This window comes from Heteronotia binoei, chromosome 5 (assembly GCF_032191835.1).
Source record: "Heteronotia binoei isolate CCM8104 ecotype False Entrance Well chromosome 5, APGP_CSIRO_Hbin_v1, whole genome shotgun sequence".
NCBI classification, from domain to species: domain Eukaryota; kingdom Metazoa; phylum Chordata; class Lepidosauria; order Squamata; family Gekkonidae; genus Heteronotia; species Heteronotia binoei.
This window is the reverse complement of record NC_083227.1, coordinates 113,253,982-113,279,955: the sequence shown is the minus strand read 5'-3', so window position 1 is coordinate 113,279,955 and position 25,974 is coordinate 113,253,982. Positions and strand designations below refer to the sequence as shown.

Here is a 25,974-nt window from a genome sequence, read left to right as displayed (position 1 = left end):
GTGCAGATTGCCAATAGCAGGATGATAGGATCAAATGAGGACCATCACTTGAGAGGCGAATAATCCATTTAAGAGCTGGTGGTGAGTTAAGAGAATTCAAGAGAGAAGGAGAGAAACATTAGACCATGGGAAAAGATGCCAACATTTGCCTCATCTGTGTCATATACAAAACAACATTATTTGGATTAAAACTGAAAGCACCTGCACTGGTTCATTGAGGGAATGAAATTCAGAAAACAACAGTAGCATAACACCGATTCAGATCAATTAAAACTGTTGAAAAGTAGCAACAGGGTTGCCAGGTCTGTGTTGGAAAATACCTGGAGACTTTGGGGGTGGATCCGGGAGGGGGTGGGGTGAGGGGAGGGGAGGGGAGGGAAGGGAAGGGGCCTTAGCATTGTACAATGCCATAGAGTCCACCCTTCAAAGCAGCCATTTGCTCCAGGGAAGGCGATCTCTGCCAGCTGGAGAGCAGTTGTAAAAGCTGAGATCTCTAGGCTCCACCTGGAGACTGGTAACCCAAAAATATTTGAGTTCCCTAGAGTTCTTCCCCATTCAAGCTAAATGTCCTGTTTTTAAAAGGATGGGGGGATTTCAGGACATGGTGAAAAAGCACAACCATTGGCTTTTCTCTGGTTGAAAATATAAAAGCCAACAGTCAGGGCTTTTTTTGAGCAGGAACGCACAGGAACGCAGTTCCAGCTGGCTTAGTGTTAAGGGGTATGGCCTAATATGCAAATAAGTTCCTGCTGGGCTTTTTCTACAAAAAGCCCTGTGTGGAACAATGGTGATGTCAGGGGGTGTAGCCTAATATGCAAATGAGTTCCTGCTGGGTCTTTTCAACAAAACAAAAAGCCCTGCCAACAATAATTCAGATATCTGTGTAGTGCTGTTTGGACCATGCAAGTCCCTGGTAAGAAAGACAGCATAAATAAAATTGGCTCAGACTGTTACCCAAGATTATTAACTATACAGCAGCAGAAAAATATCTGAATGGAGCTGGACACAGAAGGCCTACACAGATAATCAAATAGGGAACAAATAAATACACTGGGGGTTATCTGCTGATTCCATACTAAATGTTCACTTGTGAAAAGACCTTTGTGTATACGCCACACTGCATGAAGCCTCTGCATATACAATCCATACCTGCAAAAATGGAAAGAACAGTTTCCAAGTGTAGAGCAAATATTGGGGGTATACAAGTGTGTGTCTTGGGCAGAAGTTCTGATCACTGTATGGAGTCTGAACATGGGGCCAATGGGCATGGAGCTGCCCCCCATACATTCACTAATGTAAATGTACAAATATTTCTGTAATAAGAAATTTACTCAAGAGTTGTTTTCCAAGAATACAAACACAAGGTTAGTATCAAACACAATGTTCATCAGGATCTGGATTACAGAAAGACTGATAGAGCAAGAAATTTGCACTTCAAGAAGAGACTTATAATGCTTCCTTTCACCCACCCATCCTCCCAAGAAAACATTAATAAAATAACAAGGAGGAAAACAGAAAGCAGAAGAATGAGGGGGGGCCCGAGGGGCAGGAACTCAATGTTGGATGTACCCTGCAGTCCTAAGCAGTTACACCCTTCTTAGCATATTAAAGTAAAACGCTAAGAAGGATGTAATCCTGTTTAGGATTGCACTGTGAGATTCATTAACTTCATTTTATGAGTGCCCAGGAATAGGACCTGCTCAGTTTCTAAAACACTTTAGAAGACTACCAAATTACCCAGAATCTTTCCAATGTAATTATTATTGTATAAAAATATAAGGAAATAGGTTGGGATGGTTTATAGCACAACAGGAATTCTTCAGGCTCTCACTCTGAAACTCTCTGGTTAAGGGGAGTCACATTAGGGTTGGCAACTCTGGGTTGGGAAATTCCTGGAGATTTGGGGGTGAAGCCCAGGGATTGTTGAGCTTGGGGAGCAGAATTTCAGCAAGGTATAATGCCAGACTCCACAATCCATAGCAGTCATTTTCTCCAGGGCAACTGATCTCTGTAACAGGGTTGCCAACTCTGGGTTAGGAAATACCTGGAGAATTTGTGGGGGCAGCCTGAGGAGGACAGGGACTTCAATGGGGTCTAATGTCATAAAGTCTACTTTCTAAGGTGGACATTTTCTCCAGGAGAACTGATCTCTGCCACCTGGAGATCAGTTCTAAATAGCAGATCTCCAGCCCCCACCTGGAGGCTGGCAACATTACTTGTGGCTTGGATATATGTAAATGGTTACCGCAGCACCAGAGAGACAGAAAAAATTCCAAGCTGAGGAAGTGAGCTCTCAGACTCATGAAAGTTTATGGTTGAAAGAATGTGCCGTTATTCTTTAACTAGATTCCATCTTGCTTTATTTTGCTACTGTAGACTAACACAGCTATTCAGCTGGACTCTCAATGCTGTTCTGTAACCCCAAAAAGACACTTATCTGCTTTCTCTTTCGCCAAACTGCAATTAAAAATTGCTAATTTCGGTTGCAAATGCATTGCGGGAGGCACCTCTCTTGCTCAGGATATTGTACACTGTAAAACAATATACATACTGTATCCAGTAATAGTCTATATTCCCCGCCTACAACCTCTTGCAACGCGAGAACACAAGGCTTCACATTTGCGTCCAACGAATTCTTCTCCTATTATTGGACGAAATGAATGACATACCTCGTCCTGATTGGCTCGGCTCTCCACGTATTGTTTATGCTTCCTTCTTTAGGATAGGAGAAATGAACCATACAGTATATTTTATATACTTAATATTTTAAATAATTCCTATAAGAGGGTAAACGAAGCTAATGTTCTTACTAGTACAGACTGAGGGGAGTGGTGAGACGAAAACGCTGAATCAGTTTTGAAACAACTCCGCTGTTTCCTCCTGCCCTATACATTACAATGGACGAGCTGCAACTGGGACGCAGTGGTTTATAGCAATCCTGTCCCAGTCAGCCACTTGTGTGCAGACACGTTTTACTCCTCTTACAAAAGATTTGCGGAGCTCTACACGAAGCCGGAAATCAGAAGGGCATATGTTACTTCAGTCTTGTCCTATTTCTAAAGTGTCAAAGGCAAGGTTTCGGTGATAGAGATCAGCCAGAAAAGCCTTCTAGTGTTTCTGGTTTCAGTTTGCTCGGTGTTTACATCCGGGTCAAGGACTAACCGGAAGTAGGAAGAAGAGGGGTAGGAGTATAGTGGGTCCGGGAGGTGGTGGTAGTAGATCTGCTCGGAGTCAAGCGCCCAGGATGGTGCTGCTACCGCCGCCGTGGTTGTCGCTCCTGCTCCTTCTTCACCTCCTCCTGGCCTTGTCGGCGCCTCCAGGAGTCGCAGAGCTCACAGACGGGAATAGCGAGCATCTGAAGCGGGAGCATTCGCTTATCAAGCCCTACCAGGGTGCGTGCGGTGGGCAGGCGCTGACTCTGGTGATCCCCCCTCCCTTCTCTTGACCTACTTCTCATCCCTTCTTATCCTGAGCCTGAAGGAGGAGATGGCACTATCGTTTTAGTAAGTAGGGAGGAAAACCGTGGGCCACGGAGGACACTTACCGGCTGTCCTACACACATTTCTTCCTAAGGATATCTAGCAAGTTCAAAGCACAGTAAGAAGGTCCCTTTAAATCTCCAGGATAGTATATTTCAGAAAATAAAGTCCTTACCCAGACCATCCAAAATGACACAGTACAGTCTACAGTCTTGCATTCTCCAGAGTTCTTCATCAAGCTTCAAGTAAAATGGGGTAGTGGTGGATTTTTAGGCTGTAATCTTGAGGCTGTTTACCTGCTCCTGTGTGAAGAGTTGTGCAGGGCAGTGTTGGTAGCAGGAATTCTTGGCTTTGTGGAAAGAAAATGGTGATAATGACAGACTGATGAAGAGAGCTGTGTTGCTCAAAAGCTACAATAAAATTTGCTTGACTAAACGATGTTACTGGACTCTCTGCTATTAGATTGCACTGTGAATACAAAAAATCAGTATTAATCAAATGAGTGCTAATAAAAAAAGAATAGGAGAAGAGGCTCTGTTTTTATTATTTACTGAAAATATGCCTGTCTTTCCCCTAAGCATGTAAGGACCTAAGGCAAATTTTGTATACATTAGACAGAAATAGATTCAGAACTGTTTAGAGTCAGAAGAAAATCTGGGTTACTCAGTAAAAATAACTTGTTATAAACTGGTGAGTTCCAAATTCTCATAAATTTACAATAGATTTACTTCTGCTGAATAGTATCCAAGAAGGAGAATCCTGGCTACCAGTGTGATTTTAATGATAAATTAATATTTCTCTTTTGAAAGTATATCACTAGTATCCTCTGTGTTTTAGGGGTTGGCTCCAGTTCAATGCCTCTCTGGGATTTTCAAGGGAGCACAATGCTGACTAGCCAGTATATTCGACTGACTCCTGATGAACGCAGCAAGGAGGGTTCGATCTGGAACCGAGTGGTGAGTGTAGTTGTTATGTGGAAGGAAATGGTGGAAGTGAAACGCGACTCTTTTTTAATGTTCTACTGGAAAGAAGATTGTTTACAGTTACTAAAAGTGTTTGAGTTTTCCATTTGAAGGGTCGTATGATGCCGTCTCCAAATGTTGCTATGTTCTGTTTTTCAGCCCTGCTTCCTGAAGGATTGGGAGCTGCATGTCCAGTTCAAGATCCATGGCGAAGGGAAAAAAAATCTACATGGGGATGGATTTGCTCTATGGTATACCCGGGAGCGCCTTACTCCAGGTACTTTGATCACAATAAGTTGGTGACAGCTTTTTCCCAGATGTGGAGTTTTTTTAAATATAGGAAGAAAGTTAATATGTAAGAGTTTTCCATAAGTCTATATAATTTGCAGTAGTATAGTTTAAATGCTAGGCTAGGATTGCAGAAAATTGTTAATAACCTTGGAAGAAAGTGTTGCCCACATTCTAAAGTAGTCAGAACTTGCTTATCAGTTGTTTGACTATTTTTTGTGGTGTATATCAGTCACTGCTAAAGAAAATTTAGCATATGAATCCTTTATTTTTATTTCATTTGTTCTAACAAACTCCCTTGAGATTGGTTATTGATATTCTTGTTTTGTTAGTGAAATGGAGGTTGTCATAAGAACTTGCTTCCAGCCTCACTTAGTACATTCACAGCTGAGAAGATATATGAATTCTAAATACTTTCTACAAGAGTTGCTGTTCCAAAAGTCGGACAGAGTATTCTTCACATCAGTTGTTTTCTTTGCAAGTTTGAAAATGGAGGATGTTCTTTCTTAAAAAGATGGCAGTATCCAAGCGCTTATAACTGGATGGCTAAATTAGATGATAAAAGGCTGTCTGGTTGACCCAGGGGGTGAGCTACTTTTAACCAATGATGGACCAGACAATAATGGGACGATATTGGTGCAGACTGGAATGATAACTGAATATTTTGTAGAGACCCTGAAAGGCCTCAGAATTGGAGTGGAATGGGGTTCATAATTTATCCAAGCCATGCCTTCAGCTCTGCCAGCCCACTTGCAAAATGACAGGCATTGGCTGCCTGTTAATTCCTTGATAAAACTGGACAGGCAGGCCCAGTGCTTTCCCCCAAATACATGCGAGTTCCAATAGCTGTGAGCATTCTAGTGGGCCTCCCATTTTCCTGGCAGTGTCTGTGTTGTGCTGCATGGAGATAGCTAGCTCCTCAGTGGTACACCCCAATTGTAAGCCGACTGGAGGGCAGAAAACCTGGATATGATTTAATCCTGAATATGATTTAATTTTGCATTGCATGTATAGGTGGGTTAGATGGCATATCTTCACAGATGTAGACAAGTAAGACTGTGGGTTAGATGGCATATCTTCACAGATGAAGACAAGTAATAAGAATGTGATCTTAAGTGTTCTGCCCATTAACTTGGTAAATCTGGCTGTCTCATGGTACAGTAATGCAAGTTCTCTTTTCATCTTATTCTGCCTTTGTTCCCTTAGGCCCTATCTTTGGCAGCAAAGATAACTTCCATGGGTTGGCTATTTTCCTGGACACATATCCAAATGATGAGGCTACTGAGGTTAGTAGTTCTAAGAACCTGCCCTGAGAGCTATTTCTGTTTGTAAGCTAAGTCTCAGTTCTGGTATTAGCTAGTAGGAACATACAAGTGGAGTGCAAGGACGAGCTCCTTTGTGTAGGTTTCTGAAATATTTAGGATAAGACCCATATACACACAGCTTTTGAACTATATTTTCTTTCTTATGCAGCGTGTATTCCCATACATTTCTGCCATGGTAAACAATGGATCCCTGTCTTATGATCATAGTAAAGATGGCCGTTGGACAGAGCTGGCAGGCTGCACAGCTGATCTTCGTAATCAGAACCACGACACATTTTTGGCTGTGCGCTATTCTCGGGGGCGCCTGACTGTAAGTTGACATTTATGTTCATGAGTTCCTTTAGCTGTATGCCTATGGAGTTTCACAATGAGTGTGTATGAACAAGCTGACTCATTATTACTACTTTCGTAATCACTGAGGTGTATGAAGTGGAGTGGTGCTGAATTTTCAAGACTATTAGCTTATACGATATAGTTAATTGCGTCCATTTTGTTTTGAGCTGTGTTGACCTTTTTTTAGGTGGCTGAAAACAAGAGCTTGATTGATACTCACATCCAAGATTACACTTACTTTGCAGGTGATGACTGATGTTGAAGACAAAAATGAATGGAAAAACTGCTTTGATGTTGCAGGAGTCCGGCTGCCCACTGGTTACTTTTTTGGGGCATCTGCTGGTACAGGAGATCTATCTGGTGAGAGGTTTTTTTGCTACTGAAGTGAAACTGGCTACTTTGCTTGGATGTGGGAATCCAGATAAAGTGTTCTGTGGTGTTGTGATGGAACAGCTGCACTCTGATTGGCAGGCCCCATTGCCCTTTGAGGTGTCTGGGCACCAGTGGCAGTCCATTGTACCACTTACTTGGCTTTACTCTCCCTTTCATGGTTTAACCACTGCCACCATCTGGCTTTGTAGGAATTGCCTACTAAGGGGACTAAGGCTCCCTGCTTTCTTTCCTGGCACTGCTGTTCTAAGCCCTTGCCTCACCTGTGTCTCCCACTACCCAGTATCTGCAGCAGCAGCATCAGGGTTTTTGGCGGCCCAAGCAAGGCACCTGCCCCTGCCCTGCTGCCCCCACTCAGCCCCTTCCTCTTCCCTGCCACCGCCCACCCCGCCTCCAGGCACTTCCCTTGCAAGTTCAGTAGCACTCCTTTCCGATTCCCTCCTTGGCCCCTGGTGCCACTGCTGGGCTGTTAGGCTAGTTGTAGCTTCCCATGCTACTGGACTTATTTCCGGACTGGAGCTTCTTCCCAGCCTGCAGGAATCTGCCCCAGCTGGTGCCCCCTGTGGCAGGATGCCACTATAGGCAGCCTAGTGGTTGGTGCCACCCCTGAGCATCTGGTTACCATAGGGACAGCATCCTGCCTTGTGCACCACTGTGGGAGTAGCCAGTTTCCTACTCACTACCCCATTTCTTCTTCCAGCTGCTCCTTTTAAAATAACACGCCTGGAACAATGGAGGTCTCTTTGGTACAGAGGACCGCTACCAGCATTAAAAGTTACAGAGCATTTATTTAAAAGAACATGTCCACATATGCATACTCTGCACAGCAACAGACTGAGTTAGGGATTCAGAAGAAAAGTGTAAAGCACATTCCCTCCATCTTTACATACCCTAGGCTAGTGGATGTTAATCTAAGGCAGACTCTTTATCTTAAAACCTTACAGCAGTTCTAAAGGGTTTCCATTACCTTGGAATCTCTGGTTAAGCCTGCAGTCCTGCACATGGCAATGGGCATCTCCAGTAGAACCCAGGTGAGAGCTCTGTCTGCCCTTAGGAATCAGCACAAAAGAGACCCTCATGCTCACAAATGTTATCATCTCTCTTTTCCCTCCAATGGACCAGATCAGGCCAGGCCTACCATTTGCATTTTTAAAGGCTTGGTGGGTGAGGCTGGCAAGCAATAGAGCTCCACTCCATACTCTGGCAAGACAAAAAACTTTAAAGTGAAGGTTTTGCTCAGTTTAAACCCTCAAAGGAAAATGTATATCTTCACAGGTCTAAACTGTTATTTAATGTAATCATTTAAAGGGGTCTTTCTTAGGTGATTAAGGTAGATGTACAAAAGCTAAAAACTAGCAAAAAAAGAAGAAGCCATTAATAGGCTTCCAGCAGACATTAAAATAATAGCACCCCTCCTTTATTAAAATATCATCCTAAATAACTCTATTTTATGTTTTGTGTGAAATAACAATATGGGGCCTCCCTGCTCTCATTGGGTAATCTATTGCACCAGGTAGGAACCATTCATGAGAATACTGGAGTATGGGCAGCCATTGATTTTACCTCTTGCTGAATGGAACCTTCAGAGGGTTCTGCTTGGATGGATAGTGTGACCTCAGTAAAGCATACCAGGAGACATGGTACTGCAGATACGTAGGTCCAAAGTTGAAGAACTTTGTAGGTAATAACTAGGGATGGGCACAAACCTAATTTTGTGACAGACATCGCCAGTTTGTGCCTGTACCTATCCACGGCCCTCCACGTGGTTTCAGAGGTTTGTGTTGGGACATGAGGGGGAGTGAGTGGGATCACTGAAATGCAAGACATTTCAGTGATACCTTTCATTCCCCCCCCCCTTGCTTCCAAGCATTTGGTCTTTACTTGCACCTGGTGCCTACTTGCAAAGGCCATTTAAATGTTTCCTTTAAATGGCTTTTGTAAGATCTTTCCCCCCACCCTTCCACTCTTCTGGCCTCAGGGAGCTGCCACCAGCAAAAAGGAGGCAGGCCAATCCCTGGGTGGGGGCAGGGGATCCCCCAGTTTGGAGGTCCTCCACCCACTTCAGGATTATCAGAAAGCAGGGAAGGGAAATGTCTGCTGGTCACTCCATTATACACATATAGAGACTGATTCCCATAGGGCATAATAGAGAATTGATCTGTGTGTATCTGGGCTCTGGGGGGAGTGTTTTTTAAGATAGAGGCACCACATTTTCCACATAGCATACAGTGCCTCTCCTCAAAATACCCCCTAAATTTCAGAAAGATTGAACTAAGGGGCCCAATTCTATGAGACCCAAAAGAAGGTACCACTATCCTTCATTATTTCTAAATGGAGAGAAGGCATTTAAAAGGTGTGTAGTCCCTTTGGAGTTCAATATGCTTGTCACACCCTGGCTCCTGGCTCTACCCCCAAAGACCCCAGATATTTCCTGAGTCAGATCTGGCAACCCTACCCCTGAACCTCACGAACTGATCTGGTTTGGTAAACAGGGAAATTCGTTGCTCATGTGAGCTTATAAACAGGGATGAAGCTCAGTTTCCCCAGTTCAGGCCCATCCATACTAGTAGCCAACATCTTGGCTTAAACTTGTAAACTGAGCAGTAAACAATGGAACTGTTGAACAAGGGATACAATATAATCACTTTGCCTAGTTTCTGATAGGAAGCTGTGGTACTTTGCACCAGCTGAAGTTTCTAAGTTGTCTTCAAGGATAATCCCCTGTGGAGCATATTACAATAGCCTCAAATTTTAAGGAGATGAAATAGAGCAGGGGTACCCAGCTCTATTGTTAAGGAGACGAAATGGTTAAGGAGATGAAATAGAGCAGGGGTACCCAGCCTTTTTGAGACTGCAGGCATCTTTGGAATTCTGATGCAGGGTGGTGGGTGGATCCACAAAATGGCTGCTGCAGGAAGTGGAGCCAACCATAACTGTTAGGGAGTAATGTTATGCAGAAGCTATGTTTAATAGGATGCCTTTTTAAAAGACCATACTGTTCTTAAATATTTTCTTGCTTACACACAGTTTACCTTAAGTCACGCAGTGAAGATTCTTGTGCTGTAGTGGCAGCTGGTGCTAAAGCAATATATTTAAAAATCTCTACAGCCAATGAAAGCCCTGGTGGGCAAAAGTTCCATTTGGCGCTGCTCACTGTCCTGGCACCCACCAAGGGCTTTTACAAAGGTGTTGGTAGACACCTTGGATGCCATAGACTATGGTAAACAGCCCTGACCTGAATGGCCCAGGCTAGCCCAATCTCATCAGAAGCCAAGCAGGGTCATCCTTGATTAGTACCTGGATAGAAGACTGCCAAACATGGAGGCAGGCAATGGCAAACCACCTCTGTCCATCTCTTGCCTTGAAAGCCCTGTGTGGTTGCCATGTCAGCTTCAACTTGATAGCTAAAAAATCCAAAACCATAAATTTCTTTAGTTACCATATTTACGTACCACTCTTCTCCCCAAAGTGAACTCCATGTAGTTAACAATAATTAATAATTAAGTGCCATGAAGCTTGTAGGTGCCTTATGGCAATCCCTCATGGAGTATACAAAAAGAGAAAAAAAAAACTACAGGAAAGGGAGGGGAGGCTTCCAGTGGTCAAGGTGGTCTTTCCTCTGTGCTGGCTGAGCTTCTGCCCAGCTATAGGCCGAGCCCTCAGACTCAGAACCGAAGGACCAGACAAGCATTTAACTGCAACACTGCAATTTGACTTTTTGTTTTCTAGACAATCATGACATCATCTCAATGAAGTTGTTCCAGCTGATGGTGGATCATCCACCAGAAGAAGAAAATATTGACTGGACAAAGATTGAACCCAGTGTTAGTTTCCTCAAGTCACCCAAAGGTGAGTTCTATAGTCTCTTCATGCTCTGAATCATTTTGGAAATCACCTTCCAATACAAGTGAGCATTCCCCTATTTCTTCAGTCCAGATGAAATCTCTTGGGTTAGTGCTCAATGTTTGGCTTGAAAGACTGAGGTGAAAATGTAGCTGTCTTCTGCTACGCAATGCTCTCTGCGGTCAGCGAAGCAGCTGCAATCCTAAACATACTTTCTATTAATCTGACTTACTGAATTCAGTTAACCTTCTAAGGAAACTTGTGTTTGGATTGTATGTGTGGTACATTGCTTTTTTAATTTAATCCTGTGATGTAGATTTACTTATTTACTTCGTTTATTGACTTTATAGTCCTCTTTTCTCACTGAGACGCAAGGCAAATTACAAAATTAGAAGGCAATACAGATAAAAAAACCCTGTCTAAGACATTACATACCATATGCTATGTGGAGAATGGATTACTAAAGCAGAAGACAAGGCAGCAAAACCAATATATGTAATAAAAAGTGTAATGGATTATAATCAAACTCCCTTTATAAAAGTACCCTCTTGAACTATTCCATTATAAAAAGGTAGTCCACTGTGCAAGCACCAGTCGTTTCCGACTCTGGGATGATGTTGCTTTCACAACGTTTTCACGGCAGACTTTTTACGGGGTGGTTTGCCATTGCCTTCCCCAGTCATCAACACTTTCCCCCAAGTAAGCTGGGTACTCATTTTACCAACCCTGGAAGGCTGAGTCAACCTCGAGCCGGCTACCTGAACCCAGCCTCCACAGGGATCGAACTCAGGTAGTGAGTAGAGCTTAGGACTGCAGTACTGCGGCTTTGCCACTCTGCACCACAGGGCTCTCGTTCCATTACACTAAATTCCATTATACTATTTCCTTTATAAAAATGCCCTTCTGGTTTTTAGTTTTACACACTCCGGGGAACAATACAAGTTGTTCCACATCATAAGGCAGGGGTACAACAGAGACAACTCAGGTGCAGGCAGCTGTTGTTTATACCTATTTGTAGGATGAGACCTTTAGAAAGTTTTGCTCAGGTGTGCAAAGCTGTTGTGACAGCATGGCAGGAAGTGGTTCTGGAGATAGAAGGTCCAGGCCTATGTTAAGGGCTATGTACGTAATAACTAGCACTGACTTGAACCCAGTAATTGATGGGCAGCCAATGGAGTGCCTGCAGAATAGCTGTAATATGCATACTGCACCTGGTTCCCAATAATAACTTAGCTGTGGCATTCTGTACCAGCTGGAGTTTCTCAGTTGACTCTAAGGGCAGACAATGTAGAGTATATTACGTTAGTCTGGTCTCTGGTGAAACTTTCTGCCAAATGACATCAGGGCCCTGCGGAATCTTATGCAGTTCTGCAGGGCGATGATATTCTGATAAGCCTTTGGTTGAGGGCAGCAATGGTTTGTTATTTGGCTGGCACCTCCCTCCCCCCCAACACTTTGTAGGCTACCCCCCTCACAGTATGACACCTTGGTAGTCCAGATTGTAGAAAAATATATAGGGCGCCATCTTTTAATTAATTTGCTGTGTTGGTTTTAACTTGTATATTGTTTTTAGGACATGTTGTACATCACCAAGAGCCCAGCTCTGTTGGTGAGGGTCAGCTGAATCTCATTATGGTTCTCTAGCTTCTTATGGTTTAAGAAGTCTTAGATCATTTCACATTGAGTGTACGTGCTGTAAAAGTCTCATTCTCTAAGTGCTTTTTTTTTTGCTCTTTCCCCTCTTTAGATAATGTGGATGATCCAACAGGAAACTTTCGTAGTGGGCCTTTGACAGGCTGGAAGGTGTTCCTTTTGCTACTCTGTGCTCTGCTGGGCATCATTGTGTGTGCTGTGGTGGGTGCTGTGGTCTTCCAGAAACGGCAGGAGCGGAACAAACGATTTTACTAGTAGAAAGCTGGCCTACGTTCTGGGCACTTTGGAGCATTTTTTACAGGGGAGGGTGGGAGGGGGAATTGCACAGACTCATTTCTAAAAGGCTCTTTTTCGGAGAAATATATGGATTATTTTCATATCTTGGGTCTTTTCCCCTGGCTGCACTAACCAGACAACCTGTGGCAAACAATCAAGAATGCAGTATGGAATCCTACTTGGGAGCCCATTTACCTCCTCTGTTAGAATGCTGTTCAGAACATCAGCCCCACTTTAAAAAAAAGACTACAACCCTGTGGTTAGAGCTTAGAAGTGGCAGATGTTTCTTCTCTGTGTGGCATGGTTCTGCTTGCCAGCTAGGATCCACTGGATGCTTCACTGATGGAGGTAGTATTTCCCTAGTCCTGCCAATGTGCTGGGGAGATTTTGTTGTCTGGCTTATAAACCTAGTCCAAGGTGGGTGTTTTGAAGTGAATGTATTTTGTTGTCTCATTGGCCCTGGAACTTTCAGTATTGGCCATTTCTGTATAGCAGATGGTGAGACTAATGTACACCAAAACAATTAGTGACCATCAGATTTGATTAATTCCCTTTTGGTGATGGAAACTGTGACTGCTTTGTTTTGGGAGAGAGGGGGCTTGAATTTTCCCCAGTCACTGTGAAATATGTGCCACAACTTGATCACAGAGAGACTGATCCTTCTCACTAAGCATAGTCATTCCAGTGACAAGATTGTACTCTGTCAAGGCTGTGTGTGCAAGGTGATTAGTGGAAGAAAAGCTATATGAATAAAGTGGAGAACTGACTTGAACTGCTGGTCTGTCTTAATTTGGGGAGGTGAAAGGAAGGGAGAGGGGGTCAAGTGTAGCTATATGTGGACCCTTTGATGTAATAGTTCAGGGGCTTAAACCCTTGCTGGACTTCAGCATAATGCAAACTTGTGTTCATTGATGAGATTCAATCAGAAAGTTCCACAATTCATTGTTGTATTCTAATGCACTTTATTTTGCTTAACAACAACTGAGTTACTTTTTCTTTACATTCCTGGAAAAGAGAGAGCAGCTTTGGCCTTAAATTCCCACTTGAGTAGAATGATCTTCAAATTGGTCACAAACAAACACAAGCCTTTATTGGCATATATCAGATTAATAATAAGGCAAAAAAGAGATACAGAAATAACAAAATAAACCAGTCATATAAGAGCCACATGGCGCATAGTGGCAAAGCTGCAGTACTGCAGTCGGAGCCTTCTGCTCACGACCTGAGTTCTATTCCAGCGGAAGCTGGTTCAGGTAGCCAGCTCCAGGTTGACTCAGCATTCCATCCTTCCGAGGTCGGTAAAATGAGTACCCAGCTTGCTGGGGAGAAAGTGTAAATGACTGGGAAAGGCAATGGCAAACCACCCCATAAAAAGTCTGCCGTGAAAACGTGAAAGCAACACCCCAGAGTCGAAAACGACTGGTGCTTGCACAGGGGACTACCTTTACCTTTTATACAGCTATACATTGGACAATCAATCCTTGATTACCAGACTCAAGAATAAAGTAATCTTTTCAGTTATTTCAGATGACAAATCATTCAGAAGACAGCATACCTTTGCAGTATCTGAGCAACTTGTCATATTGAGCAGAATTGGGTCTAGAAACCTAAGGCGTATATTATCATATTGGGAGCAGGAAAGAAGAATGTGGGACAACAAATCAACTTATTTTAAGTAGCATGTACAAAGTCTTAATGAGAGTCTTCAAACTGTTGCATAATATAAAACAGACCTGTAGTGGTATAGAGTAGCCCCACTAGGTCTAATGGTATCAGCTTCTACCAGAGAGGTTGAAATAAAGTATGCAATGGTATGGCTTGCTGTAGGGCTTGGAAGCCATAGGACCAGTGAGCAATTTGGGAAATAGGGCAACTGGGCATGAGAATTGAATATTGTATCAATATACCATTGAATAATAGGTATAGCAGGTTCTCTGAATTCTCAGCTTTCATTTTTTTAAAAACTAAATCTCTAGACCTTCCCTTGTGGAGATAAAAAGAAAAAAGGTATATATTCAGAAGTTAAGGTACAAGAAACTTTTTAAAAAACTAAACACAGGAATTTAGATAATCTGCTACACCTATTATTACAATCGTTTATTGATATAATATTCTATCAGGGTTTTTTTTTAAAGCAAAAGTCCTGGCCCTCTAGGGGATGGGGTGGCCACCTTTGGGGAATTGGGTCAGGGACACCTGTCATGTGGAAGCCCCATTGCTGCTGCTGCACTTTATCTGCAGCCAAAGCTGCACTAGAAACAGGGAAACCATATTATCCAGTCCTTGTGTGAAAGACTTGTGTCTGTCTCCATTAGGGTTGCCAAGTTCAATTCAAGAAATATCTGGGGACTTTGGGGGTGGAGCCAGGAGCAAGGTTGTGACAAGCTTGAACTCCAAAGGGAGTTCTGGCAATTGCATTTAAAGGGACCACACACCTTTTAAATGCCTTCCCTCCATTTAGAAATAATGAAGGATAGGGGCACTTTCTTTTGGGTCTCGTAGAATTGGGCCCCTTAGTCCAGTCTTTTTGAAATTTAGGGTGTATTTTGAGGAGAGGCACTGGATGCTATGCTGCAAATTTGGTGTCTCTGCCTCAAAAAACAGCCACCAGCCCCAGATACCCGCGGATCAATTCTCCGTTATACCCTATAGGAATTGGTCTCCATAGGGAATGGAGTACCCAGCAGACTTCCTCCCCCCCCCCCCGCCTTTCTGATGACCCTGAAGTGGGGGGGAGGGTCTCCAAACCAGGGGATCCCCTGCCGCCACTAGGGGATTGGCAACCCTAGTCTCCATTACGGATAATTCTCCAGTAGCTAAGAGGTTTTCATTTTTTATTCTTTGCTCTTCGTCGTTAAGGGTTTTAAATAGAAGACAAACACTGACTTGGGCGGAATCATAAGTTCTAACGCTAGACAGCGGGTAAAAGAGCTTAAGGAAGCGCCCAGCTGAAAGCGAGTCTCATTCGCCACGAAAGTGGCCGACAAAGTTGGCGTGGCGAATATACACTCGCTTTCCGTCTTCACGCTCTCGCTGCTAAACCTATCACGCGATGCCGCCTCTATTTGAGCCGTCCAGTTCCCTGCTGTCAGGCATTTCCGTTCAGAAGGCTGCTGGGATTTGTAGTTTCGCTGGACGAGAGTGAGCCTTCTTTATAGCAATTACGTGGCTTGAGGGCTGGAGTGTGTAGGAGGGGTTGGTGTGAAGGCGCAGCGTGATGGCGGCTGTTGGGTGCTGGTCGCGGGTGCTCTTGCAGCTTTTGGTAGTGTCCGGAATTACGTCTCCTGGATGGGGTCTCTATTTCCACTTGGGCGAGACGGAACGCAAGTGCTTTATCGAGGAGATCCCGGACGAGACCATGGTCATCGGTGCGTAGGGAGACAGAAGACGACGGTCCAAGGAGAATGGGGTTGTGGAGGGGCGGGCGGGTTTGCCTTAGAAAGGGCCATTAAGTGGGGTGGCTGGTTGGGGACCTCGGATAACGTTGTGGGATAAAGCCTTGAGGGGCTGCTTAAACGGAAAGCGTGAGCTGAAGTGCTAGTTAAGATGGGGGAGAGGGAAGTCTGTATCTAGAAGCGCTCTGTAGTGATGGTCCCGCTTGGAAATCCGTGGGGGTAAGTTCTTTCCTATTATCTCATTTTGCTCCCTTCTGCATCAGGGAATTACCGAACACAGCTGTTTGATAAGCAAAGGGAGGAGTACCTGCCTGCAACTCCGGGTTTAGGCATGTTTGTGGAAGTGAAGGATCCTGATCAAAAGGTATGCGGGCACAAGAGTTTGTCCTGAAGCATTTTCCATTCTGAGGGCTGTTACGTGTTTAAGGAGGAGGATTAAAGAATGTTCCAAAGACTCTCTTCTTTGGTTGCTTTTTACTGAGGCATTGTCTGGTTTTGGGGAGAAGATGTAGAGCTAAATATGCAGTGGGGGGGGAGAGGTATCATAGAGCTAAATATGCAGTGGTTTGTCCATTCAGTGTGGAAGCAATATATTTGAGTAACTATAGATGCTTCTGGAGCTGGTTGTCCGGACAACTAAAGATATTCAGAGACTTCCCTTTTATGACAACATGTACTTCGAACCAGAAAGCCTTGCAGTCTTCAGCTTGTTTGTTGCACCATGATAAGCTGCCAGTTATGACTGTCAGTACACAGCTGGCTACTCTTCAGGCCATCCCCCCTGTTCCCAAAGAAGCATAGATTTTGAGGTAGTAATTTAATGATAGTGGTAAACTGGGAAGCCATCTCTCTGCCACAACTGTGTGCATCTGTTATAGAATTTAGTGATGGGCATATTTCAGTGTGTCATTTGATACTTTCTGTTATGTAGTCTTTTGAGAGTTTTAGAGCTGTGGTTTTCTGCTTTTCCAGACTCAGAACCTGCCTTTAACACCCAGATAGAATACAATTAAAGGGACACTGTGCTAAACATTCAAACCAAAAGCAAAACAACAAAGGAAAGGAAAGGTCCCCTGTGCAAGCACCACTCATTTCCGACTCTGGGGTGACGTTGCTTTCACAATGTTTTCACAGCAGACTTTTTACAGAGTAGTTTGCCCAGTCTTTTACACTTTCCCCCCAGCAAGCTGGGTACTCATTTTACCAACCTCAGAAGGATGGAAGGCTGAGTCAACCTTGGGCCGGCTACCTGAATCCAGCTTCCGCCGATATCAAACTCAGGTTGTGAGCAGAGAGTTCAGACCACAGTAATGCAGTACTGCTGCTTTACCACTCTGCGCCACGGGGCCGCTAAAACAACATAAGTACCATGTAAATATAACTGCCAAATCCCAAATATACAAAACAGTGGTATGTTAATGAATTAATAGTGACACAAAATGTATTCTCAAAATGTCACAGATTTTCAACAAACAGTGTTGTTGTTGTTGTTGTTCAGTCGCACAGTCAAGTCCAACTCTTTGCGACCCTATGGACAAAGTCATGCCAGCCCCTCCTGTCTTCCACCATCCTCCGAAGGCTGCTCAGATTCATGTTTGTTACATTAGTGATGCTGTCCAGCCATCTCATCTTTTGCCATCCCCTTCTTCGTTTGCCTTCTGTTTTTCCCAGCATCAGGATCTTCTCCAGTGAGTTCTCCCTTCTCATTTGGTGGCCAAAGTATTTGAGCTTCAGTTTCAGCATCTGACCTTCCAGGGAACAGTCTGGGTTGATTTCCCTTAGGACTTACTGATTTGATCTTCTTGCAGTCCAAGGGACTCTCAAGATTCTTCTCCAGCATCACAGCTCAAAAGCATCTATTCTTCTGCGCTCGGCCTTCCTTACGGTCCAGCTCTCACAGCCATACATTACTACTGGGAATACCATCGCTTTGACTATACGGACTTTTGTTGGCAGGGTGATGTCTCTACTTTTTATTATACTGCCCAGTTTCGCCATAGCTGTCCTCTCAAGGAGCAAACGTCTTTTCATTTCATGGCTACAGTCACCATCTGCAATGATCTTGGATCCCAGAAATGTGAAGACTGTCACTACTTCCATGTCTTCCCCTTCTATTTGCCATGGTGTGATGGGGCCAGATGCCATGATCTTAGTTTTTTTTATGCTGAGTTTCAAGCCTACTTTTGTGCTCTCTTTCACCCTCAACAAGAGGTTCTTTAGGTCCTCCTCACTTTCTGCCATTAGAATGGTGTCATCTGCATATCTGAGGTTGTTGATGTTTTTCCCAGCAATCTTAATTCCGGCTTCTGCTTCATCCAGGCCAGCATTCCGCATGAGGTACTTTGCACATAAATTAAATAAGCAGGGTAATAAATACATCCTTGTCGAACTCCTTTTCCTGTTCTAAACCAATCAATTGTTCCATATCCCATTCTGACAGTTGCTTCTTGACCCTTATATAGGTTTCTCAGGAGACACGTGAGGTGGTCTGGTACTCCCATCTCTTTAAGGACTTGTCACAGTTTGTTGTGATCCACACAATCAAAGGCTTTAGCGTAGTCAATGAAACAGAAATAGATGATTTTCTGATACTCCCGTGCTTTCTCCATAATCCAGCAAATGTTGGCAATTTGATCTCTAGTTTCTCTACCTCTCCGAAACCCAGCTTGAACTTCTGGTAGTTCCCGATCTACATACTGCTGAAGCCTAGCTTGTAGGATCTTTAACATGACCTTGCTGGCATGTGAAATGAGTGCAATGGTGCGATAGTTTGAACATTCCTTGGCATTACCCTTCTTTGGGATTGGAATATAAACTGATCTTTTCCAATCCTGTTACGTTTTCCAGATTTGTTGACATAATGTGTGCATAACTTTAACAGCATCATCTTTTAGGACTTTGAATAGCTCAACTGGGATACTGTCATCTTCGCTCACTTTGTTGTTAGTAATGCTTTCTAAGGCCCATTTGACTTCACACTCTAGAATGTCTGGCTCAAGGTCAGCGATTTCACTGTCATGGTTGTCCAGGACATTGAGATCCTTCTTGTATAATTCTTCTGTGTATTCTTGCCACCTCTTCCTGATCTCTTCTGCTTCTGTTAGGTCCCTACGTTTTTGTCCTTTATCCTGGCCATCTTTGCACAAAACGTTCCCTTGATTTCTTCAGTTTTCTTGAAGAGATCTCTTGTCCTTCCCATTCTGTTATTTTCGTCTATTGCTTTGCATTGTTCCTTCAGGAAGGCCTCCTTATCTCTCCTTGCTGTTTTCTGGAAATCTGCATTCAGTTGGGTGAATTGTTCCTATTTGTAAAGTCTCATCAGACAGCCACTTTGCTTTCTTGCATTTCTTTTTCTTTGGGATGGTGCTGATTGCTGCCTTCTGTACAATGTCACGAACCTCTGTCCATAGTTCTTCAGGCACTCTGTCTATCAACTCTAGTTCCTTAAACCTAGTCTTCACCTCCACTGTATATTCATAAGGGATGTGCTCAAGGTCAAACATGAATGGCTTAATGGTTTCCCCAGTTTTCTTCAGTTTAAGCCTGAATTTTGCAGTGAGTAGCTCATGATCTGAGCCGCAGCCAGCTCCAGGTCTTGTTTTTGCTGACTGTAAGGAGCTTCTCCATCTTTGACTCCAGAGTATATAATCAGTCTGATTTCTGTGTTGCCCATCTGGTGATGTCCATGTGTAGAGATGCCTTTTAGGTTGTTGGAAGAGGGTGTTCGCTATGATCAGCTTGTTCTCTTGACAAAATTCTATTAGCCTTTGCCTGGCTTCCTTTTGTTCTCCAAGGCCAAACTTGTCAGTTGTTCTGGTTACCTTTTGACTTCCTGCTTTGGCATTCCAGTCCTCTATGACGAGGACATCTTTTTTGGATGTTAATTCTAGAAGGTGTTGTAGATCTTCATAGAATTGGTCCACTTCAGCCTCTTCTGCATCAGTGGTTGGGGCATAGTCTTGGATTACTGTGATATTGAATGGTTTGCCTTGAATACAGACTGAGATCGTTCTGTCATTTTTGAGATTGTATCCCATTACTGCCTTCCTCACTCTCATGTTAGCTATAAAAGCCACACCATTTCTTCTATGGGACTCTTGCCCACAGTAATAGATGTAGTGATCCTGAATTCACCCATTCCTGACAATTTTAGTTTGCTGATTCCCAAGATGTTGATGTTCAGTCTTGCCATCTCTTGTTTGCTTACCTTGATTCATAGATCTTACATTCCACGTTCCAATACAGTATTGTTCTTTGCAGCTTTGGACTGTTCTTTCACCATCAGACACATCCACAGCTGAGCGTCCTTTTGGCTTTGGCCCATCCGCTTCACTCTTTCTGTGGTTACATGGACTTGCCCTCCGCTCATCTTCCAGTGCCATATACTGGAGTGGTTTGCCATTTCCTTCTCCAGTGGATCGCATTTTGTCTGGGTTCTCAGCTGTGGCCTGTCCATCTTGGGTGGCTCTGCATGGCATAGCCCACAGCCTCAATGCAAGCCCTCTCTCCACGTCAAGGCAGCAATTCATGAGAGGGCAACAAACAATAGTCACAACAAATCTCTGTTTTGAACTTACAGAGGCTTACAGAGGGTTGTTGTGACTATTATTTTTTGAAAATCTGTGACATTTTGCAAATACATTTTGTGTCACTATTAATATGCCATTATTTTGTATATTTGGGATTTGGCAGTCATTATTTACATGGTGCTTACATTGTTTTGCTTTAGGTTTTAACACCCAGATGGCAGCATGGATCCCACTAAGCTGTCAACTGACAGGAAGAGTGTTATAGAATTATAATCTTCTGTGCCAAAGCCAGGACTTTCCACCAGTGTGAATATAAGAGTACTGTTCAGTTAAATCAGTGGTCCATCTAGTCCAGCATCCTGTTTTACACAGCAGCCAGCCAGTCACTCTGGAGGACCAGTTGTGCAGAAGCTAATGTTGTTTCCTAGTGCTGGTATTCAGAGGTTTGTTGACTCTGAATATGGAAGTTCCCTTTAGTCGCCATGGCAAGTAACCCATTAATGGACCTATGCTCCCTGAATCTGTCTAATCTCCTTTTAAAGCTATCTACGCTTGTGACCATTGCTATGCCTCCTGGCAGTGAATTCAATAAGTAAAGAAATATTTCCTTTTGACTATCCTGAATCTATTAAATATCCTCAGAAAATTGCTAATCCTCTCAACATGTGCATTAAGAGAGGCAGGGGATACAATGCCATTATTCTGTACACATGGACTGTAGGAGCAAAAGTAGCTTCAAAAAAAAGTTGCTCTGGAGAAGGACCTGCAGCCCAGCTAAGGATCTTGACTGATTTGTTGAAGGCCTCTGGGATAGAGGCTTTATAGTGTTTGAAAGTCATGGCACAAAACTGTTGCTTGATGTTTAACCCTAACATGGACCGTGAATTGGGACTTATTTATATGGGTATTTTTATCTCACTTTCCTCCATTCAGTGAGGACTCAAAGCAGGTTACAAGAATCCTGCATCAAACAGAACAGGTCTGCTTGTCATCTCTAGGGAGAAGAAGACGGCTGCAGATTTATACCCCACCCTTCTCTCTGAATCAGAGACTCAGAGCAGCTTATAATCTCCTATATCTTCTCCCCCCACAACAGACACCCTGTGAGGTGGGTGGGGCTGAGAGGGCTCACAGCAGCTGCCCTTTCAAGGACAACTACAATAGCTGTGACTAACCCAAGGCCATTCCAGCAGCTGTAAGTGGAGGGGAATCAAACCCGGTTCACCCAGATAAAAGTCCGCACACTTAACCACTGCACCAAATTGGCTCATTTACTGTGAATTACTGTGCCTCTCCTGGTAGACCAAAGATTAGTATGTTGTCTCGGTCTCTGTGTCTGATCAGTATCACTGACTGACCCCACTTGGATAGCCCTGGGAGGAGAAGAAGCGGGGCAGATGATAAAAGCTTTGCCTTCAGTAGAAACCATTTCTCCCCCAGTGCTTCCTTCCAGGAGGGAGTTTTCCTTTAAGTTTCCAGGGGCTAGAGGGGATGAGCAGCTGGTAATAGCTCCACCCTTGCTGTAAAATGTGAAGAGAATGAATGGGAGATTAAATGAAGGGCTTGTGGATTCCTAAGATTTCATATCTATGTAAATTAGCATGAAAATATTACATTCTGTTTGCAGGTGGTGCTGTCCCGACAATATGGCTCAGAGGGCCGGTTCACCTTCACTTCACACACACCTGGGGACCATCAGATCTGCCTGCATTCCAATTCCACCAAGTTTTCCCTTTTTGCAGGAGGCATGCTGGTAAGAGGCTCTATGTGAGAGTGGAGGTTGAGGTGCGCTCAGTTTTACTTGCCAAGCAGCTCATGAGGCATCTTGCCCTGATAAGTACACGCATACCAATAATTTTTACTGTTCTCTCTTATCTCACTACAGAGAGTCCACCTTGACATCCAGGTTGGTGAGCATGCTAATGACTATGCTGAGATTGCAGCCAAAGACAAGCTAAGTGAGCTACAGTTGCGTGTGCGCCAACTTCTGGAACAGATAGAGCAGATCCAGAAAGAGCAGAACTACCAGCGGGTAAGAAGCCTTGAGCAGTATTCTTTGTGCTATAATGTAAAGCTAGGAAGTGATCAATGCACATGTCATTGTATGATTCTGCTTGTTCAGGAAATTAGTTCTCTAGAAGGACCTTGGCGCTAGTTCTTGAGTGCAGGCAGTACTGTGCCTTCCTGATTCAGATGTGTTCCTGAATTAGGTCAGGGTGGGAAAATAGCCAATTTGTTGTTATTACTATCATTATATTGCTCTTCCTCCAGTGAGCTCAGAGCGTCGTCTGTGGTCTCATTTCTTCCTCTGCTTTTTATCATCACAACAACCCTGGGACCTCCTGGGGGAGGGACGGTGGCTCAGTGGTAGAGCATCTGCTTGGTAAGCAGAAGGTCCCAGGTTCAATCCCTGGCATCTCCAAAAAAGGGTCCAGGCAAATAGGTGTGAAAACCTCAGCTTGAGACCCTGGAGAGCCGCTGCCAGTCTGTGTAGACAATACTGACTTTGAGGGACCAAGGGTCAGATTCAGTAGAAGGCAGCTTCGTATGTCATATGAGGTAAAATAAGCTGAGAGACAATGACTGCTTCGAAGTCACTCAGTGAGCTGCATGCCTGAGAAATTTAAAATCAGGTTACCTCAGTCCATGTCCAGCACACTATGCTTCCTTTTGATCATGAATGGAAAGGGCAGAATCCTGAATTACTATTTTTTTTCTTTGTTCAGTGGCGAGAGGAGCGTTTCCGGCAAACCAGTGAGAGCACAAACCAACGGGTTCTCTGGTGGTCCATTGTCCAGACCCTCATCCTTGTAGCCATTGGAGTTTGGCAGATGAGGCATCTCAAAAGTTTCTTTGAGGCCAAGAAGCTGGTATAAAAGAGTGGTGATGTCAGCAAAAGGCCTGCATCTTACATTTCCCAGCACTTCAGGTGTTTGCACTGGTCCTTCTCTCCTCAGTCATCCTTTCCTCAAGAATGTTGTTGACCGGGATCCGTGTCATCTACCTCTCTCTGCCTCTTTCCCTCCTCTGCTCCCATATCTCAGCCTCCTGTGATTCCAGCGCAGTGTTGGCCCCTATAAGGTGTTGTATTCTCTCCTGACAGTTGAGGACTGCTTGCTCTTGAGGCACCTTGAATTTTTTAATACCATGTGAGAGATTCATGGGGAAGACCCTATGTGCAGCGTTTCTCCTACTTTAAAAGGGTTTCTTATCCAAGTTAGGGCCTGACCTGAATGGCCCAGGCTAACCTGATCTCATCAAATCTCAGAAGCTAAACAGGATTGGCCCTGGTTAGTACTTGGGTGGGATACCACTGAGGAAGTCCAGGGTTGTTATGCAGAGTCACACAATGGCAAACTATCCCTGTTCATCTCTTGCCTTGAAAACCCTGTGGGGGTCATCATGTCAGCTGCAGTGTGATGGCACTTTTCACCACCACCATTAAGTTAGACTCTCCTCTGTGTAGGGCACTTGAGATGCTTTCTTTAGCCAGCATTTCAATATGTCCAAGCTGAGAAAATGATGCTAGTTTTGAGTCCTCCTGCACTTTTACTGACTGACTTCTTGACACCACCAGCATGTTGCTCCAAAAGAAAGTACTAAATGAGGGAATCTGGAGTTTCTACTCACGGTCCTCTGTCCTATGGATTCATAATGTGAACAGAATGCGGACTAATTGTCTGGTTATATGCTATCCTTGGAAGCAATTTTGGGATTATTTCTAAAATACCTTGTGTGTTGGGGATGGAGGGAGAGAGGGAATGTGATCACTGGGATGTTCATCAGGAGACGCTAAGAATTAAAATTTACTTGATTTTCCTTATGTCTTCCTCCTATTGCTTTTTAGAATTAAAGGAGCTTTTCATGTACAAGTACAGCTACTGTTCTTCTGGCAGACTGGGTGCTTCATTTTCTCACTAATATAAGCTTACTAAGTAGTTGTAAATTTTGTTTTTCAAAATGCTATTTTTTACAGCAGGAACAATTGATATGCCTGTTTTCTGTTTTCTGACAACTCAGTTCTAATGTTGCTTTCAATGGGACTCTCCTCCAAGTAAGTTTGCTTTATATTGCAACTCAAGTCTCCTTGGGATTTGTCTCCTTTAATTGATTTCTAAGCATTCAGCAAACTGGTACTGTATAGATGACATTCATAGATTATTCTAAGTATTCTCATTCATCTTCCTCAAGATATGTGACTATAATGGGGAAGAGGAGGAAAGCAAAAGTACTGTATTTAAAGAACTATAGTGAAGGATTTTTTGTGATTTTCGCTGTTTTAAGCATTTGTCCTAAACCAGTAGCTTGGCGAAGAGCTTGCCTGGCCTGTTATTTGTCAGGATGTGTGATACTCTCAAGAACAGGACAAGTAACTGATGTGGTAAAAGCCCTTTCCATGTATCTTTGCTATATAAGCCTTAAACTTTTTCATTTGCATTTCTTGAGAATAACGGTAGCAGGTGAGGGAATAATATGTTGTTTTCCATAGTTTCACAGTCTATAAATAAACTGGTTCAATTTGTAAGCAGATAACTTTATTCTCTTCCCTTAAATTCATGCAAGAAAGTAAGTTATTTTGAAGCCCAAGTATAGTGCACAGTAACAGTAAAGGCAGGGATTACTTGCAAGAAACAAATGCTGTTAATTCTGTAGCCTAAATTACACCAAACTTATGTACGTGAGACCCAGAAGAATCAGTTTTGAAATGCACTTACTTGTTGAACACCATGAGTCTAATTCAGGTAGTGAAACTTGCCAAGTTTTCAGTATCTGAGTATTATTTTTGAGCATATTAAAGTGGACTTGTTTGACTTTTTTGCTTTAAGATATATCTTGAAATACAGTTTGGTGAGCTTGGAGGAAGGACTGTTTTTAAGGATTCCTTCATTAGGTGAATGCACGATGTTCCAGTATCGTATGAAAATGAAGTTTGCCTGGAGTTTGTGTATCTGTGTGTGTGTTTTAAGGCTTTCACATTTTGGATAACTTGGGTCTGCGTCACAAACTACACCATCCAGACTTCTAGTATCCTGGCCATACCACAAGGACCCTGAAATGACCTTGATTTTGCTCCTGGGACACAAACCAAGAGGTCTCTCAAGCACAGATGAAGTGTGTGAAAATGTTGGACTGCAAACTCTGGGAGTCTGGAAACTAAAGATAGATTCAGGTGGGGTAGCTGTGCTGGTCTGAAGCAGCAGAACAAAGTTTGAGTCCAGTTATTAATAAAGGTCTAGTTCCCAAGGGTGGTGGCATGCTTATTTTATTTTGAGGCCATTTTAGCCTGGTTGTTACTGTAATAAAGAATTAAAAAAATATTAAAGATGATCTTTCCTTCAAAAATTGAGTAGTAGCTTTATTACACTGCAAGTTATTTTCAACTTTATAACATAGTATGAAAAGGCATCTGCACTGAAGTTTTAGTAATTGGCAAATGTAAACAAATCCATAATCTGGTTATTTTAAAACATGCACAAGGCTACCTGCAGCTTTAATTTTTC

The 25,974-nt window shown here is 43.4% G+C and overlaps 2 protein-coding genes across 2 annotated transcripts; both read left to right on the top strand.

Annotated features, from left to right (window-relative positions):
* Positions 1 to 3,091: 3,091 nt before the first annotated feature.
* LMAN2 (lectin, mannose binding 2) lies at positions 3,092 to 13,321 on the top strand. The gene is made up of 8 exons (XM_060240142.1): positions 3,092 to 3,392; positions 4,317 to 4,435; positions 4,601 to 4,718; positions 5,936 to 6,015; positions 6,203 to 6,364; positions 6,633 to 6,747; positions 10,507 to 10,626; positions 12,368 to 13,321. Exons 1-8 carry the CDS (start codon positions 3,245 to 3,247, stop codon positions 12,526 to 12,528), a joined length of 1,023 nt encoding a protein of 340 aa, XP_060096125.1. The 5' UTR covers positions 3,092 to 3,244; the 3' UTR covers positions 12,529 to 13,321.
* A 2,386-nt stretch (positions 13,322 to 15,707) lies between these two features.
* On the top strand, positions 15,708 to 25,816 carry TMED9 (transmembrane p24 trafficking protein 9). The gene is made up of 5 exons (XM_060240141.1): positions 15,708 to 15,917; positions 16,208 to 16,308; positions 22,101 to 22,226; positions 22,359 to 22,505; positions 23,200 to 25,816. Exons 1-5 carry the CDS (start codon positions 15,767 to 15,769, stop codon positions 23,347 to 23,349), a joined length of 675 nt encoding a protein of 224 aa, XP_060096124.1. The 5' UTR covers positions 15,708 to 15,766; the 3' UTR covers positions 23,350 to 25,816.
* Positions 25,817 to 25,974: the final 158 nt, after the last annotated feature.

What these genes read in the sequence shown, in the direction of transcription:
- LMAN2 (XM_060240142.1), top strand. Translation starts at nt 3,245, where the DNA reads ATGGTGCTGCTACCGCCGCCGTGGTTGTCGCTCCTGCTCCTTCTTCAC. An exon ending in GTTCGATCTGGAACCGAGTG is followed by an intron (nt 4,436 to 4,600) that starts GTGAGTGTAGTT and finishes TCTGTTTTTCAG; the next exon opens with CCCTGCTTCCTGAAGGATTG. An exon ending in CAAATGATGAGGCTACTGAG is followed by an intron (nt 6,016 to 6,202) that starts GTTAGTAGTTCT and finishes TTTCTTATGCAG; the next exon opens with CGTGTATTCCCATACATTTC.
- TMED9 (XM_060240141.1), top strand. Translation starts at nt 15,767, where the DNA reads ATGGCGGCTGTTGGGTGCTGGTCGCGGGTGCTCTTGCAGCTTTTGGTA. An exon ending in TTTTTGCAGGAGGCATGCTG is followed by an intron (nt 22,227 to 22,358) that starts GTAAGAGGCTCT and finishes ATCTCACTACAG; the next exon opens with AGAGTCCACCTTGACATCCA. An exon ending in AAGAGCAGAACTACCAGCGG is followed by an intron (nt 22,506 to 23,199) that starts GTAAGAAGCCTT and finishes TTCTTTGTTCAG; the next exon opens with TGGCGAGAGGAGCGTTTCCG.